The sequence below is a fragment of the Miniopterus natalensis genome, chromosome 9, assembly GCF_054644295.1.
Source record: "Miniopterus natalensis isolate mMinNat1 chromosome 9, mMinNat1.hap1, whole genome shotgun sequence".
Lineage (NCBI taxonomy): Eukaryota > Metazoa > Chordata > Mammalia > Chiroptera > Miniopteridae > Miniopterus > Miniopterus natalensis.
The window spans coordinates 25,263,154-25,281,043 of record NC_142089.1 but is presented as its reverse complement, the minus strand read 5'-3'; the positions used below and the strand labels follow the sequence as shown (position 1 = coordinate 25,281,043).

Sequence of the window (17,890 nt, the reverse complement as noted above, 5' to 3'; positions counted from 1 at the left end):
CACAACTGAAAATTGGGGATGATAACAATGTCTACTTCATAGGGTTGAGAGCATTAATTGGTATTGGCAAAGTGCTTAGAATGGTGCCTGGTATGCAGCAAGCATTCAGTAAGTAATGACTACTATTTGTGTCATCATACACACCCCTCACTCTTCCCATCTCCTCATATATTCTCTCGTAATATTGGACACTTCCAGTGATGTTGTTCCTTCCAAATCTGAGCAATTTTATGCTCAGACCTTCTAACTCCAGAATTCTGCTACTCCCAGCTGAGTAGCGCTTGGGTAATTCACCTCCCTCACTTTTCAGTTTCCTCATCTGTAAATGAGAATAGGAGAGTATTGCCACCTTCCTTGTAATAAACACAAAGTATATATATGAAGTTCCTTCGTGGTCCTTACCACCTAATGGATACCTCAAATGTGCTTTCTGGTTTAACACATGAGATCCTCACAACACACCATAAGACAGGTATTTTACGAAGAAGGAAACAGGACCAGGGAAGTCAAAACTTGCTATCTGTGCAAGTTAGCTATCCGTGCAATACTGGAACGGAGTTTCACTCTGAGTCAAAAATCTTTTCAGGAAGCCAAAGCTGCTTTCCCTAAGCATGAGCGCTAGAAATAAGTTATTTCATGCTGTTAATGGGATTCCAATGTTTGCAGAAATGCAGAAACCGGTAAAGTCAGTCTATCGCCCTGCTGCCCGCTGAAACTGCAACAGAAAATCAAAACACAGGTTTTGTTAATACCACTATCAGGTCAGAGAACCCGAGGGCCCTAGAGTCGGCGACGTGGATGGAATTTCAGTAAGCAAAACAGAGCAACGGGTTTCTCTTCTAGCCCCGAAGGAAACTGCGGACCTCGGGAAGGCGGTTCACCCGACGGGCCTTCGGGGCCGGGCCGGTCTCCGCCCAGGCTCCGAGGCCCGGTGTCCCCGGGCTCGGAGGAGGCCACGGCCGCTCCAGGCCGCCGGACCCGCCCCCTCGGACGGGGACCAGCGCGGCGCCCGCCTGCCCCTCACCTCCGGCTCCGGGCGCTCCGAGGCCATCACACTGCTCCCGCGCCGCCCGGGCCAAAAGAGGTTCCGCTTGTGACCTTTGACCCGGCCACCCCGCACCTGGCAGGAACAGGAAGTAGGTGGGCGGGACGAGTTGTGAGCTCTCTGATTGGTCGAAGGAGCCCTCTCAGCGTGACCGGTCGATTTGGAAACCGGAAGAGGCGGTTGTTGTCGCCGACTCGGCTGCAACGATGCAGGTGAGTAGCGGTTTGGGGCTATTGACTGCCAGTTAGCTTAGGGTAACCGGGCGGAAAGTAGCCTGACAGAAGAGAGAATGAGGAGTTGGGGCTGAGAGGAGGGGGCAGGGCCCGAGGCTGACGCATCAGGGAACGTGGGGTGGAGGTGGGAGGCCTACTGGAGAGGGGAGAAGAAGGGAGGGGAGGGAAGGGAAGGGGGGGAGGGGGGGAGGGGGGAGGAGATGACCTGGGTTGGAAACCCAGCTGACTGGAAACATAGACTATGGCTAAATCGGGAGGCAGGAAGCAGCACTGATTTGCTGGGCTGAGGGAAAGGATCAAGTTATAATTTGGGAAGGTTGAGATGCATTCTAAGGAAGACAACTCAAGAAAGTGGCGGGTTAGCCCAAGCCCGGCCCCATCCTCGGCTGTTGGATGGGCGCTGTTGGATGCAGAAATAACAGGGGATTTGTAATTGGAGAGAAGCCTGAGGGATGAAGAAATTGTGGGACTTCAGTCGCCAAAAGCTAATTATAATCTGAGGCCGTGGGTGGAACCCAGATCAAGGCTCCTGCCCTGCACATTGGCCAGTTTGCCACATGATTTCCTAACCTGTGCACCATAGTAGTTAAGGATGAAGATATTAAGTAAACCTGGAGGCCACAGATGGAAAGAAATTGCTTTCCAGACCCCCCAGCATTAACAGTTGTTTGTCTCGTGCTTAGGACATGCTCATTTTATTGTAGTTTATTGTTGACAGTATTATAGATGTGTCCCATTTTCTCCCTTTTTGTCCCCCTCCATCCCATCCCCACCCCAGCCCAAGCCTTCCCCATGCATTTTGTTTGTTTTTCATTTGTCATTTAGTTTCTTGTACCCCCTTAGCCTGTCAGTAAATGTTTACAGGTTGACGAAGCCTGTGAAAGGGGCACAGGAATGCTGCACAGAGATAAAATGAGTGCAGATTAATTCAGCAAGGAGGAGATTGAAACATCAAATGCTGAGGGCAAATGAAGAGTTGGGGCAGGGGGTGTGGTGGTAGTTCACGGCCAGCCAGTGTCCAGAGAAACCTTAATGTGTAGGTAGATTTCTCAGAGATTGTGTGCCATTGACAAGAACAGCCTGGCTCACAAGGCAAGTTCTGGGACAGAGGAGTGCATATGTTGCAGAAGTACACAAAAGAGAATAAACCCAGACATTAAGTCTGGAGAAAACTCCTCAATAAAAGAGAATAGAGTGTACCTAATACAGAGAAAAACCAGGCATGGATTGATGGAGAAAGGAATCAGTTGGTAAGAGGAATTGAGGTCAGGTGAATGAGTTGAAAGGTCTAAGGGTTGATGTTCTCTGTAACCCAAATACCAAAGATAGAAAACAACCTGACTCTCCTATGTCAACGAGATCCTGTGTTACTTAATAGTGTTACTGTCATCCTGACTTTTCAGCCTTCCTTTGTATGTGTCATACTCGCACTCACCTGAGTAACCAATCTGTTCCCATTGGTGCAGAGGGAGGAGAAGCAGCTTGAGGCATCATTAGATGCACTGCTGAGTCAAGTGGCTGATCTGAAGAACTCACTGGGGAGTTTCATTTACAAGTTGGAGAACGAGTATGACCGGTTGACCTGGTAAGGGTGGCCAGGGTAATCTGGGGAGGGCTCCATGGGTGGAGGGGCCAGGCCTCCTGGTGAATAGGACACCTCCAGTGATATAACCATTTATCAGTTTGCAAACATCTTATGATTTGGTATGAGCTGGGTTTCCCACCATTTAACAAATGAAGTGTAATTTAGGGCCTCCCTGGCAAGGAAGTAGAGAAATGCCTAGTTTCCCAACCTTGGTTCTTTCTAGCTTTTGAGTCTCACCCTTTGACTTCTCTGAGAAGAAGTCCTCCCACTACAATAGGAATACAAAGGTCATACTGGATCTCTTGCCATAGATGTTGGTGAGTCTTTTTAAGTCCAGCCTGCTGTGGAAGTATGAAGTGTGGAAGTCTGAGTAAACTGAGGGCTTTTATTCAGTTTCTGTATTTTTAGTGATAACAGTGTAGCCATGGTTCCTATTTGCCACTGTTCCTCACCCCATTCAAATAATGAACTGCCTTTTTTCTCCATCTGTGTCAGAAACTGAAAGTATGTCCATCTTTCCTAACCCCATAATCCCTATAAGCCACCCTGGTTCCTACCCAGTCCATCCATAGGGCTGAGTCTTTTGGGGGTGAGCCTGGGTATTCCTAATCTGAGGGACCCCTTTGAGATTCTGTTACTGAGAACATTCTGACACCTTCTTACTCTACCAGGCCCTCTGTCCTGGACAGCTTTGCCTTGCTCTCTGGACAGTTGAACACTCTGAACAAGGTCTTGAAGCATGAAAAGACACCACTGTTCCGTAACCAGGTCATCATCCCTCTGGTGTTGTCCCCAGACCGTGATGAAGATCTCATGGTAAGAGGAGGAAAAGGGTACAACCTGGGAAATTAAGTCCTTCGATAAGGACCTAGAACACAGTTGTTGGTTGATTATTCTAGAAGTTCTGAATGTGGAGTAGTGTGTGGCAATAAAAAGTGAGGGCTGTATTTTAAAGGCCATGCTTTTTGTCCTTCTGGAGTTGGGGAGCTACTCCCAAATAAACCTGAGGACTATGTCACCAAGGCAAAGACCTTTCTCATCCAACACCTATCTTGAGCAAAAAGTATGTTCTTTTGTGACTTTGTATATTTTAGTGTCTGATGAAAACATAGCAGAGAGATTTGCCCCAGTGTCTGGTAGAGATAGGGGTGTGAGGAGACAGAAATGAAAGGTGGAATGAGGGGTGTAGTGTCTTAGGAAACTAAATATTGTAAGTCTTAGGCTGTATCTTCCCTGAAAATGTACTGTTTGCCTATGGCAGGAACTATATATCAGGCCAGATTGAATCTTCTTGGAATGCCTAGGATGATTAATAAAATCTGTGTTTTACAGCGGCAGACTGAAGGACGAGTACCTGTTTTCAGCCATGAGGTGGTCCCTGACCATCTGAGAACCAAGCCTGACCCTGAGGTCGAAGAGCAAGAGAAGCAACTGACAACAGATGCTGCCCGCATTGGTGCTGATGTAGCTCAGGTTGGACTGATTCACTGCCTGCTGCCCCCCATTCCCCAAGTCCCATCATGAGAAGCTAGGCTTCACAGTTGCTGTCTGGTAGGGATACATGATTGATTGCATGTAAATTGCCCCTAGAAGAGCACAAGAAAGCAACTTCCCCACAATCGTTTCTTGCTTTCCCTAATCTCTGTACCAATTTGTGTTACAGAAGCAGATCCAGAGCTTGAATAAAATGTGCTCAAACCTTCTGGAGAAAATCAACAAAGAGGAACGAGAATCAGAGGGTGGAGGTATGGAGGGATCGGCTGCAAAATGGAGAGGGAAAGAGGGATAAGATCACTTTTATGGGAATGGTGGTTTTGATAATAGTAAAGTGAGGACGTAAGAATGAGCTGACATCCACTCTGTTAGCCTTTTGTGTTTAAGTCCACCTCTGGAGTAGATGGAAGAAATGGGCAAAATGAGAAGGGAGAATTCTAAGATAGCCATGGGCGTCCTCTGGCTCTTCCTCTGGGCTACCAGGGAGTCTAGATGCTGCTGAAGTCAGAACTCTAAGCCCTGGTACTCATAATGGTCTTCCTACTGCTAGGTTCAATCCAGGGCCAAAGGCATACTTCAAGGTCCTCATTTACCTTTTTCTTCAGGTCTCCGGCCAAACAAGCAGACCTTTAATCCTACAGACACCAATGCCTTGGTGGCAGCTGTTGCCTTTGGAAAAGGACTGTCTAATTGGAGACCCTCAGGCAGCAGTGGACCTGGCCAGCCAGGCCAGCCAGGAACTGGAACAATCCTTGCAGGAGCCTCTGGATTACAGCAGGTGCAGATGACAGGTGCTCCAAGCCAGCAGCAGTCAATGCTCAGTGGGGTGCAAATGGCCCAGGCAGGTCAACCAGGTAAGGTGGTAGGGATTGACATGGTGACAGACCCTGAGCAGGGAAGTGGGAATAAGCTGAATTGTCTGAGCCTCCAGCATCCCCAATGCTGAAGATTTTCTTCTGTTCTCCTGGACTGTGGCCCAGAAAACAATTTTTAGGAGTAAAAGTCTCATTTGTGACTCTAACAGACACCAGAGAATGAAGAATAACTTTGAATTACAAAAACTGCTCTCACCTCCAACCCCCATCTCAGAGCTCTGTCTCAACTACTCTTCTGTTCCATTTACTCTGGATATTAGATGTGTTGTCAGGGTTTTTTCTTAGAGAAACTGATGGTCAGACCTTAATTAAGACCATTTGGTAAATGGGTTGGAAAATGACAAGCAGGCAAGTTTCCCAGTGCTACATGTATTCTCTGTATTCTGTCTCTCCTGTTCACTTTTAGTGATGATGAGAACAGTCTGGAGGAGTTCAGATACAAGTAACTAGAAGAGATATTTTCTTCCAAGCTGTCTGAGAAAAGGGGCAATTAAATTAAGGACATATTCTTTTACCTGTGACATTAAATGGGGGTCACACAGGTTTAGCTATGTCTTCTAGGAGTAGGTGAGCAGGAGTCTGATCACTTCTACTCTCCTTCCCTTCTTCTCCCCATCAGTCCTTTCCTCCTAGATACCTTCAGGTAGAGAGCTTGGTGAGGAACCACACCTCTGAGCTTTGCCATCCAGGGTCAGATGCCACAGAGGTTCTGAGATGATAGAGGGGGTGGCAGAAGGAAACCTGAGAGACCACATTTCTGAATTATCATAAAAGTCTTACCATGCTTCAGGCGTCTTTCTTCATGTTCCTTTTAGGGAAAATGCCAAGTGGAATAAAAACCAACATCAAGTCAGCTTCAATGCATCCCTACCAGCGGTGAGTGTGGCCAACAACCTCCACTCCCACGTGCTCTTTGCAGATTTGGGCAGTAATGCATTTTGCGCAAAGCTGACATAGCTAGGTACAATAAAAGAACATGGGCTTTCAGCAACATACAAATCCCAGCTCTATCACTGACTAACTGTATGGCCTTGGGCAAGTGACCTAATTTTTCTGAGCCTGTTTTCTTATTTGTAAATGGTAATAATGCCTACCTCATAGGGTTGTTATGGGGATTAAAACGAGAAAATTAATGTAAAGCACTTAGCACAGTACACAAAATTATTGGTATTCAATAAATGATAGTTTCTACAGCCACTTCCCCCTACAGCCCTCCTCAATCCTTGATCCAGAATTGACCCTGATCTGATACTGCTTCATGTCAGTGGTGAGCTGATGAACACAAGATCATGGACCACTCTGTTCTGTTTGAAAGCCTGTGCTTATTTTATGCTGCTAGAAACTGTGGCAGCCTCTATGTCTTAGAGCCACACTGTCTCTGCCCAGGTTCCATTCTGGCCATCTCTCCAAGCTAAGTGATAAGACTTCTGGGCTGAAATGAACTGTCTACCTGAAACTCCGCTAAAGCTTGGGCCTTCTCTGCTCTCCATCCTTTCAGAAGCCAGTTTAGCTCTTACCTGAGAAATAGTCACAAAGTCTTCTGTCCGTTATCTTACCCTGCACACATGAAAGAAGATGTAGAAGGCCAGTAGGTGGGCACTTCCTTAGAAAGTGGCTTTATCAGGCAGGACTGTGTTTTCCTTAGCACCTGAAAAGTCTCTTCTTCCCCAGACTCATTTTTCTTACTTTGGAGGTAGGGGGAATTTCACTTCACACTGTCCTCGGGGTTTGGTTATCCTCATCATGTGCCTAGTTGCTAGACTCCAGCCAGGATGGCTTTCCTCCAGACCATTGAACCTGTGCCTCAAGTAAGAGCCAGATTGATGGTGGGAGGGGGCAGCCACCAGCCACCAGTACCTTTGCCTGCTTTTTATAAAAAATATGTTTTTATTGATTTTGGAGAGAGGAAGGATGAGGGATAGAGAAACATCGATGTGAGAGAGAAACATTGATTGACTGCCTCCTACACGCCATCCCCTCTGGGGATTGAGCCCGCAACCCGGGCATATGCCCTGACTGGGAACTGAGCCGGCGACCTCTTGGTTTGTGGGTGGACACTCAACCACTGAGCAACACCAGCCAGGATATCTGCTTTTTTAAAGCTGAAGAGCAGAGTGAGTTTGGGTCTCCAGTCTAAGCTGCTTTCCTTGCTCCTTTGTAGGCAAAGGCCGGGGTTGAGTCAGCAGAAGGGAACCAAGAGATTTCTCTGATAAAGTTATTTAAATTTCAATGATCATTGTGTCAGGCTTATCTGACAGCAATTTATGAGAGAGCTATATGGGGATCAGAGACCATATCAGAGACTGTCAAGGTTGCTTCAAGGTAATTCTGATTTGTTCTCCCTAAAAAGTTTTATCTTTGATTAGCTTTTATCTAAAAGTCCTGAGGTATGAGGACAGCCTTCCAGCTGCCTTTTTTCTGTTTTCTTTCATCACACGCTAGTACTTCAGCATTTGTTCAGTGCAGGCGAATTCTGCCAGTCTGTGGCAGCAAAGGACTGGAAAAGTGGACCCCGATGTCACATTCATTCTTGTTCCATCAAGACAAGAAATGGTATCCCCAAAGTACACTGACCATGTTACACAGCAGCACGAGGAATCCTGTCATTGGCTCTGAGGCAATGCCGGACCTTTCTCCGCTTTAGCAGTACTGCCTTACTGCTCTGTCAGCTCACTCAGATGTTATCTTCTTATTCCTTCCCTTCTTACTGGTGATGTCAGAGCTGTTATATTGCCCAGGGTTTATGCTGTGCTGCTTTAAACCCTGGAGCATCTTTTGGCAACTGCTATCCTTTATTCCACCAAAAGATTCCTTCCTGCTGAAAGGCACCAAACCCACATTTTTTTGTTGTCTATGGTTAATAGTGACTTCATCCCACCATACTATTTCAAATGGATTCCTCCAAGAATGGAAATATCCCTCTGCCCCAACAGGAACATATGTAGGACCTGAGCTATGTCTTGTGACCATAAGCTAATACCCCTTATCCTGGAGGCATTCACATCTCTATATTCTAAACTTTGAAAGCACATACTCTCATTTCTAAGCCCACCCCACCTCCAAATCCTCTGGAGCACACAAACCTATGTAGCATCTCCAACTTTGGGGCCCATACAACCCAGTAACCACCTCAGTGGAGAGTATGTATATCCCACTCCTAACTCATTCCCTCAGGAAGGAACATACAGGGTGTCCCAAAAAAATGTATACACACTTTAACAGCTGATAGCTCAATTTTGAAAATGAAATGTACTTTAATAAACACTGCCTTTATAATTATTCAAAGGGTGTATACATTTTAGGGGAACACCCTATATATGGAGTTTCCTTTGAAGAAGCAGACATGACCTGCTTACTTGCTCAAACTTAGGATTTGCAAAAGATGGCTCTCTTGCCCTATTCTGGTAATATTCCTCAGTTTCTGACTGCTCTGCTTTCTCCTACTCTTGGGGCCCCTGGAGAATGAGATTGTCTTCCAGCTTTATGTCTAATCTGGAGAAAGAACAGAAGCTGTGAAATCTTGAGATCCTACTACAACACTGGGTTCATCCTGCTGAAGGTGGGAGCATACTGGATCAATGTCTGTGACACCCATTGCTTAGGACTTCTCCTCGCGTTCTGTCCTAAGGCTGTGATTAGGTCATTGTTGAACCTCCCTTTTATTCTTTGCCCCAGTCACCCCACTTTCTTCCGCTTCTGGTGTTTATTGCTGTATACTTAGCAAGCTTACTTTAGTTAACCTGTACTTTCTTGGGAAACAGCCAAGATAGGTACGTTGTAGCTAAGTACTCTTTCCAATTTCATAAGGGGTCCTAGCACTAGGGCTAAGCTGGAGGAAAGAAGCTGAACTCTGTAGGAATGCCCTAGTGTAAGGCTGGTCCCTTTTCCCACCCCCTTTTCACCTCCCCCAGGCAGCTGAGAACAACCTCTCCCTTTGTCTGAGCTTCTCATACAGAATAATCCTCCTATGGACAATGTGTTCTCTGTGCCCTGTGGACACAGGAGCCGTATGAGCTGATCCCAGCACCAGTCAGGACGGAGGCTGAATCCTTCCAAACGCCCACCCTGGGTCAACTCCTGATTACTGTCCAGAGAAACTAGTAAAGGATGTACATTGTCTTCCATATGCTCCAGATTTGGGGGGATAACCAATTCAAGTTTAGCAACAGGCCAGATGTAGGGACAGGGGCTTTGGTCCCTTTTCGGTTCAGCCCTGAGGGTTCAACGTTCCTAATTGGGAGGCTTGATGTGGCTCTGGCCTGAGGACCTTGAACACACAGGGGCTAACATTTGGAAAGGATTTGCCACCCTGTATGGCTACAAGCCTGTACAACATGTTACTGTACTAAATATGGTAGGCAGTTGTAACAATGGTAAGTATTTGTATATCTAAACATAGAAAAGGTGCAGTAGAAATATAGTATAAAAGATAAAAAATGGTTCACCTTCATAGTGCACTTACAGTGAATGGAGCTTGCAGGACTGCGATTTGCTCTTAGTGAGTCAGTGAGGGAGTGGTGAGTGAATGTGAAGGCCTAGGACATTACCGTACACTACTGTAGAGTTTACAAACACTGGACTCCAGCATTACCACAAACACCATGCGAGTAATGCATTGCACTGTGACATCATGATGGCTATGACATTACTGGGCGAAAGGAATTTTTCAGCTCTGTTGTAATCTTATGGGACCACTGTTGTACATGCAGTCTGTTGTTTTCAGAGACGTCATTGTGTGGCAAATGACTATGGTCTGAAAGGCTTCAGACTAAGCCGCCAGATTCCCTGGGGATATTTATTTACCTTTTTTTCTTTTTTGCCATTACATTTACTTCACTGGAAAAGTTTGGAAAAGAACTCAAATTTCCTGGAAAGGCAAAAAAGAATCTGTATGATCTAGCCCCCTGACTTATTTTATGTATTGCCCAGCCACCCACTCCATTCCCAAGACACAAACTTCTCGAAGTTTCCTGAAAGCAGCAGACTCTTTGTAGCCTCCATTTCTTTATTCCCACTGGTCCCTCTGCATGGAACACTGCCCCATCATTCTGTCTGATGAATACCCAATCATCCTTCAAAATTCAGCTCACAAGTCACTGCTCTTTGAACTTTTCCAACAACCAGTCTGTCCTCAACTCAGTGCCATTCCCACCAGGTAAGGTCAGTTACCTCCTCTTTTATGTTCCACATTTGTACCTTGTACATACTAACTCTAGCTCCTGCTGCCCTTTACTGTCCCCCAAGTTCAAGCACACTAAACTGTCAGGGTTTGAATCCCAGTTTTTCCAACCAAGAGTTGTTGTGATCTTTGACAAATAACGTGTGTCATGTACTACAGCATTTGTAATGTAGCATGTGGGTTAGAAGCAGGTTCTAGAGCCAGACTGCCTGGGTTTGAATCCTAGCTGTGCCACTTAACTAGCTGTGTGGTTTTAAGCAAGTTAATTTACTTCTCTGAGCTCCAGGGGGTTTTTTATTCTTGAGAATAAAATAATAATGCTATTTCATAGTTTGCTGTGAAGTTTAAACAGATTAATACAGAGTGCTTAGAATAGTGCCTGATAATAGTAGAAGCTTGGTAAATATTACCTATCCTCAAGGTAGTGTCTAGAACTCGGCTCTCAGTAATTGTTGCTTAAATCAATGATTGATCAATATCTCTGAAGAAGCAACCTTTTTTCCCCTCTGTGACTTGTCTGTGCTCACATCTCAGGAGCTTGGCCTCAGGAAGCATCCTTTATGACCATTTCATACCTCATAGTGTCTCCTTAGAACCTAGTGCGGAGCAGGCACTGACTTGCCTGATGTGATAAGACATTTTCAAATCTAGTTTTGTGAATTTTCTTTCTCCCACTTAGTTGTCACCTATACGGCTCCATTAGAGCCCAGTTTGGTCTCTTAAATTGCATCATTTTTATTTGAGACCAAATGACAAACTCCCTCACCTGAAATGTTCTATTTCATCCCTCCTATACTCTATCTCTTCCCTGTCCAAACCAGCTAAAGACTCAGTTCCATGGCCTGCCTACATTCTGTCCCTAAACAGGGCCTTCACTCATAGATCTCTCTGTGCAGCTATGATCAGTTCTCTCCTTGATTGTCCTTACTTATTTGGCCTGGGCTCAGGCCTTCATGGGTGGCTGTGTATAATTCACTGAGTATCACAACCAGAGCTCCATGCAAGCTTCTCTTCCCTTCACACTCACCACCCAACCTTCAGGCCTTGTTTTCTTATGGCACACCCCACTGTTCTTGCCACTAAACTATAAGTACTCTCAGCTAGAGCCATAAGGAAATACCTGGGGGTCAGGTACTGTCTCACACCTCAGTGGCTTACACACACTTTGCCCTCCACCTGGAATGCCTGCCCTTTCTTTTTCCTGCTCCAAACCCCGTGTTCCCCTAGTGAACAATTCATCCTTCCAGTTCAAGTACTATCTCCACCCCTGTACAATTGACCAGTCTTAAAATCATACCTCTCCCTTACCCTCCACAAACCTCCGTTACAGTACCTAGCCATTGCAGTTTATTTATTTACAAGTTTAAATCCTGACCAGGACACTTACTTATTGTGTGGCCTTAGGCAAGTTACTTTACTTCCAAGAACCTCAGTTTCCACCTCAAAGGCTACCTTCAACTGAGCATATTTAAAATTAAATTTAACCTTAATTTTTTATAGGATCAGGTCCAAGCTTCTTTGAAGGGCATACAAGGCCTCTCAGGCATATAGTCAACACTCAGATGCTGACTGCTATCCCCCTCTTCCTCTACTTTCCTAAGCAATATCATTTTTATTGAATGGTATATTAAACTGTTTTGATTGCAACACATCACAATAAAACTAGCTCAACCAAAAACAAAAAAGAGGACCCAATTGTATTTGGGTTATGCAGATGTGAAGGGAAAGGGTGACTGGCTCTAGTGGGGCTTGGGGCTCCTATTTCTATGTTCTCTGTTGCTGCATTTCTCTACAGCAGGATAGCTCACCTCATGGAAAAACCCTGATTGTTCCTGCCCGGATACTGTGCCATTAGGAGCTTGGGCTGGGGGAAGGGGGAGAACAGCATGATTCATGGACCAGTGGGGTTGGGCAGGAATTCCTTAAAGGAAATGAAAGTAGGGGGATGGGAAAATGTCTGAATACAACCCAAATTAGAGCTCCCATAGTCCACTTTGTATTGTTTTATCTCTACAGAGAGTCCTTGGGGTTTTTCTGAAGCCCTGTCCTTTCTCCTGAGCTTACTGTACTTGTTTCAGATTGCCTGCTGAATGTGCTGTCTTACCTTGAACTGAGCATGTCCCAAACTGCATTCATTTCCTCCATCCTGCTTCACCTGGATTACCAACTTAGCATTGCTGTCAGTTCTGGATCCTCTCTGTTCTATCCCCTCTTCTTCCTTCTCACTCTGATCGCTTAGATCAGGCCTTCACTGCGTCACATGTGTGCTTCTGAGCTATTCTCTCAGTTGGTCTCCTTTTCCTCTTGATAATAGAGCTTACTGTCATTGGGTTTATCTTTGTAAAGAACAATAGGGATTATACCAACGCCCTTTCTTAAAAATTTTCAGGGACACTCCCAATACAAATGAAGCACCTCATTCTCTCATTCAAAATACTTAAGATATGGGGCCAACCTACTTTTTAACCTTCTGTCATACAGAGGCCTTTCATTCACCTTATCCTTTAGCCAAACATATTCACTTGCTGTTCTCTATTCCAGTCCTGTGCTTTCCTCTATCCATCCCTTCACACTTTTCCCTCAGCCTAGAACACCTGTTTGCTTCCACCTCACTTGCTATGTGACCTTTAGAAGATCCTTCACCCTTTCTGATTCCCTTCTTTTCATCTGATAAGCAGTGATAATAGTACCTTACAGGACTGAACCATAAGAACACATGGAAAGCAACTGGCCCCATGCTTTCCAGAGAAAGTATTGCATAGTAAGCTACATTTTCTCTTTCCCCCCTCTCTTTTTTCCATTTTAATAACTTCCCCTGGTTTGTCCCCTACCCAAAAGCTTCCCCTTTTCTCTCTCCAGAGCTCTTCCTGCAGGTTTTATCGCAACCCTCTTCCCCCTACCTGAGTTTCTTCAGTTCAGCGGACACTATGATACCCATGATATTGGCTACCCACTCTTGTCCCTGACCTCTCAAGAATCCAGGCAAACCCCCAAATTCCAGATGATATGATGAGTGTTTGCAGTCTCTCCCTTCTGCCAGCCAGGTGTCTTTCCAGCTCCAGTTTCTTAAGCCATGGTCCCACAGCCTTAGGCAGTGAATATTTTCTAGCTGGCTAAGGCCCAGGGACATGTAGAATGATTAACTGGCAAACCCTTCACCCTCATCTTCGCTCCCTTGTCCTCACAGACTTGGCACTCCTCTCAACTCCCCTGTGTGAATACTGTGTAGAAAGTACCCTTTGTCCTTTACAGAATGGGGATGGGGAAGCTTGACACAGCCCCTAGGAGGCTGCTTCCATCTCTACCTGCCACTCCCGTTGTCCCTCAGCCTAGACTCTTAGTTTCTATTGTTCTTAGATGGATACACCCCCACCCCATCCCCCATGCCCCCTCCCCCTCTCCCATACTCTGCTCCACCTGCTCACTCACTTGCATACAGGCATACTCTATTTTTTACTTATTACCATTCCTGTTTCTTTGATCCTACTTTCCTTTAATTTTTCTGCTGAAACATATAAAACCTAAAATAATGATGGGAATAGAGTCGTTAGAGTTTATACAGATGATAGTTTTCAGACCAAACCCATGGAAAAAGTAAATCTGTGCCTTCTGGGGAAAGAGGGTGGAGAAGGGCCCCTTAGAGAGCAGTGCATGAGGAGGGGAGTCAGGGTGGGGCCCAGGGGAAATTGTCACCTCACATCCTATCAGGAAGGAAGGGGTATTTTAGTTATTGGACCAGCTATACTTTCTCTGCAACACTGGACCTTTATCCTTATCAAGATTGTGAGTTACTGGCCCTGGCTAGGTAGCTCAGTTGGTTAGAGCGTTGTTCCAATACGCCAAGGTTGTGGGTTTAATCTCTGGTTGGGGCACATACAAGAATCAACCAATGAATGCATAAATAAGTGGAACAACAAATCGATGTTTCTCTCTCTCCCTCCCTCTCTAAATCAATAAATTTTTTAAAATAATAACAAAAAAAGACTGTGAGTTCGTGGACCCCTCCAGTTTCTCCAGTTTATCAGCCTGCCCCTGATGTGGGGACCCTTCACTGAACCCTCTGACCTCCAAGGCCTTCAGCCTAACTTCCTGGCAAGTCCCACTGTTCCATTTCCTTCCAGTCCATTGACAAAGTTACTCTTCTTTTCCACACATCTCAGTCTGTGAGGTGTATGCTGGAGCCCATTGTTTCCTTCCTCACAGCACATAAACACGCTCAAGCCTCTTCCCATTAAAACAACCATTAAAATCAATCTGGAGGTGAGAGCCAGGCGTTAATATTTTAAAAGCTCCCCAGGTGATTCTAGTGTACAGCCAGGGCTGAAAAAGATAAACAATAAAATTCGAACCTTGGAATACAGGGCTCTTCATAAACTGACTCCTGCCTAGGTTTCCTGCCCTTACCCATATGCCCTCCGAGCTGGAGCCACACCAAACTACCTAGAGCTCCCCAGACCTGCCACATCTCTAGCATCTATTACCATCACATACATGCTTCCCTCTGCCTGGAATACCTTTTCCTGCCTTCTATAAAGTGTCCTTTAATGCTCAGTGTAGGTGTCATTCCTGTGAAGCCTTCAAGAACTAACCCCCACCCTCATGCTTTCATAACTCTCTGGATTTATCTCAATGGGAATGCTCAACACATGCTGCTCTAATTGTTCATTCATGTGTCTGTCTTCTCCACTAGACTGTGAGTGTTTTACAGAAGTCCCACAGCCATGGGGATGCCATTTGGTAGGACTTGGGTCTAAGTGGTCTGTATCAGATAGCTGAAGATGCTTTCTCCCAGGACTAGGACAGGAACCGAACAAAGTAAGTCTTCGGGCATGTTCATTCATGTTCAACACTGATTGAAGGCTTGCCATAGTCTTTTGCCAATGTGGTGAATACAGGTGAATACATGGATAGCTGAAGTTCCCTATCGCTACGATTGGGCCTCGGGGACAGTTTCATTGTCTATAATGGTCTGCTTTGTTCTTCTCTAGTTCCTCTCTAGATAGACAATGAATCCAAAACCTCTCAATAGCACTCTCAGAATCGTGCTTTGTACACAGTAAGCATTTCAGAAACATTTGTTAAATGAATGCTCATGAATCTACATACAAGTGTATACCTCCTTGATACATTGCTTACCTCCCACCTTGTCTACTAAACGTTGAGATAGAAACAGTGCTAAGCACTTCATGTGAGTTATTTCCTTTCATCTTGACAGCAATCCTATGAGATAGGGACTGCTGTCCTTCCCATTTTATAGAGGGTCAGCAGCTTACAGAAGGTCACACAGGCACTAACTGGAAGATTTAAACTCAGGCCTTTGGAGCCAGGTCTGACCCTGAAGCCACGAAAGTATTTGTGAAACACATTAGGCTTTCAATAAATATTTATTGACTCAATACTGCTATTCTAAGGGAAGTAGAAAGGCTTTTGAATTCTTTGTATTTTTTATTATTTACTTCTGTTCAAAATATTACAAATGTCCCTTTTTCTCCCCAATGACCCATTCCACCCCATCCCAGCCCCCTCCCCAGTCCCTCTCCACACCATTGTCCGTGTCCTGGGGTTGTGCATATATGCATATAAGTTCTTTGGTTAATCTCTCCCCCTCCACCCACCCGCCCTCCTCTGGCTTTTGAATTCTTACTAACCTCTCACTTGACTCTGGGCCCCTTGACCTCCTTACTTTACTTGCATTGTCTCATTCACTCTAATATTCACTCAACAAACATTATGGAGGATCAAATGACCCAGATGGATGATGGATCAGATGCTAGAGACGGAGACAACTAAAACATAGCCTCTGCTGAGAAGAACTTATGGGGGGCATACAGATAATTACACTGCAGTAAGATTATGATAAAAGAGAGAGGGAATGATTTACTGCCTGGGAGAGCTGCTTCTATCTTGTATTGAGTCAAGAGACAAGGCTTAGAGAAGTGGGGAGTATGAAAGATGCTGACATCCTTGGGGAATGGTTAAAGCATAGGACGTGGCCGAGGAGAATGGCACAGGTAGAATGGGAGACTGAGGGCATGCCTTAGAGTACAATGTGAAGTTTGAGCCTTTAGAATAGTTGAATTCTTCTGTCATTTTCTGTTAAGGGCAGGTACTAATGGGATGGATCATAGGTGTACTTTGGCTCTGATCTCTTACCTCTAAGACTGAGCTTCCATATAGCTACGTCTGACCATTTATGAACATACTATTTCTCCCAAACCACCATCTCCTTGAATTCCTTATTCTATCCACATTTATACCATCCAATCCTATAAGTAGTTATTGGATCTTATATGCAAAGCACTATTCCAGGAGCTACTGGAGATAAAGATTGCATCTCACTAAAACCTATTCCTCACCCCCAGGAATTCAGTCCAGTTGATGAGTGTGTGAGAGGGAAAGCTAGATAGACACCTGACTTGGGGAACTCTCCACAGTGTCTGCCTCTTCATTTCCATCAGTTTCCAAACCTTCCTAGGCCAGGCTGTATCTCTCACTGGTCTCCCTCCAAATGCCCTCTTCATACTGGCTGCCAGAGAGAAGTGATTGGGCTAGATCGTAGACCCCATGCAGGGACAGCTCTGCCTTATTCATTGATGTGTCACCAGCACTTAGTAGAGTCTTGCAGGTGGTAGGTGGTCAATAAATATTTGATGAATTATTTGATAATACAAGCCTGATTATAGTATCCTCAAAAATCTTCAGTTTCCCTTCTGCTTCCAGAATAAAATCAAACAGTCCCATTTGGCCTTCATACTACATTCAGTCGCAGCCAGCTTCACTTCCTTTTTTCTGCTTTCACTACCTGGAAGGCCAGTGTAGCCAGTGACTCACGGTTCCTGCCCCAGGCCACGTGTGTATGCGCGCGCGCGCGCGCCCATGTGTATTTAAATAAAAAGCAAATTACTTTGTTACAGTTTAGTGCTCTTAAATAAATATATCAAACAGACACAAAGCACACATGTGCAGAGCATGTAACAAGGGTTCACTCGGACGTCTAATACTCAGCACTTCTGACCATACCACCTCCCACTGGGCATATTCCAGGCAGAGCGGCTGCGCACCAACCACTTGTATTTTCCCAGCTCCATGTCCCGAAATCCTCTCAGCGACTCCTAGTGCTGGGGCTGATCCAGATTTATAGGCTCGTAGGGAAGGCTTCCATGCTCAGTTGCTCCCTCCTCCAGAGACCTCCCAGCTCCTTGGCCCACCTCTCAGGTCTCACGCCCTCTGGAGGGGGGCTGAGCCCTGGAACTTCTCCCAGGGTCCTAAGCTGGGTGGGCTGCCTGCCCGCACGGATGTGTCGGCGGTGCTGGTGGGTTAATCACCGGCGGGCCCAGAATGCCATCCGGGGGCTGAATGTCAGGAAGGAGCTGGGTGCAACCCTGGCCCGGACCGGGCTGCGCGCGCGCTCCGACTGCGCGGGCGAGATGCGAGGAAGGGCCGGGAGTCGGCGGGGCGCGCTTCCTGCGCGGAGCGCGC

The 17,890-nt window shown here is 45.8% G+C and overlaps 2 protein-coding genes across 3 annotated transcripts in view; one reads left to right on the top strand and one right to left on the bottom strand.

Moving 5' to 3' along the window:
* SZT2 (SZT2 subunit of KICSTOR complex) overlaps positions 1–1,127 on the bottom strand; it is a 51,388-nt gene extending 50,261 nt beyond the window's left edge. The window contains exon 1 of the mRNA XM_016220151.2: positions 1,025–1,127. Coding sequence (XP_016075637.2) covers positions 1,025–1,051 — 27 coding nt within the window. The 5' untranslated portion in view covers positions 1,052–1,127. The remainder of the gene's footprint in view (positions 1–1,024) is intronic.
* An 88-nt stretch (positions 1,128–1,215) lies between these two features.
* Positions 1,216–17,588, top strand: MED8 (mediator complex subunit 8). Of its 2 annotated transcripts, XM_016220154.2 has the most exons (8): positions 1,216–1,257; positions 2,745–2,863; positions 3,535–3,679; positions 4,196–4,336; positions 4,527–4,608; positions 4,963–5,211; positions 6,048–6,108; positions 15,102–17,588. In XM_016220154.2, exons 1-8 carry the CDS (start codon positions 1,252–1,254, stop codon positions 15,106–15,108), a joined length of 810 nt encoding a protein of 269 aa, XP_016075640.1. In that variant the 5' UTR covers positions 1,216–1,251; the 3' UTR covers positions 15,109–17,588. The 2 variants fall into 2 exon arrangements, with proteins under 2 accessions (XP_016075640.1, XP_016075641.1); XM_016220155.2 differs by lacking the exon at positions 15,102–17,588 and having other exon boundaries at positions 6,048–13,150.
* Positions 17,589–17,890: the final 302 nt, after the last annotated feature.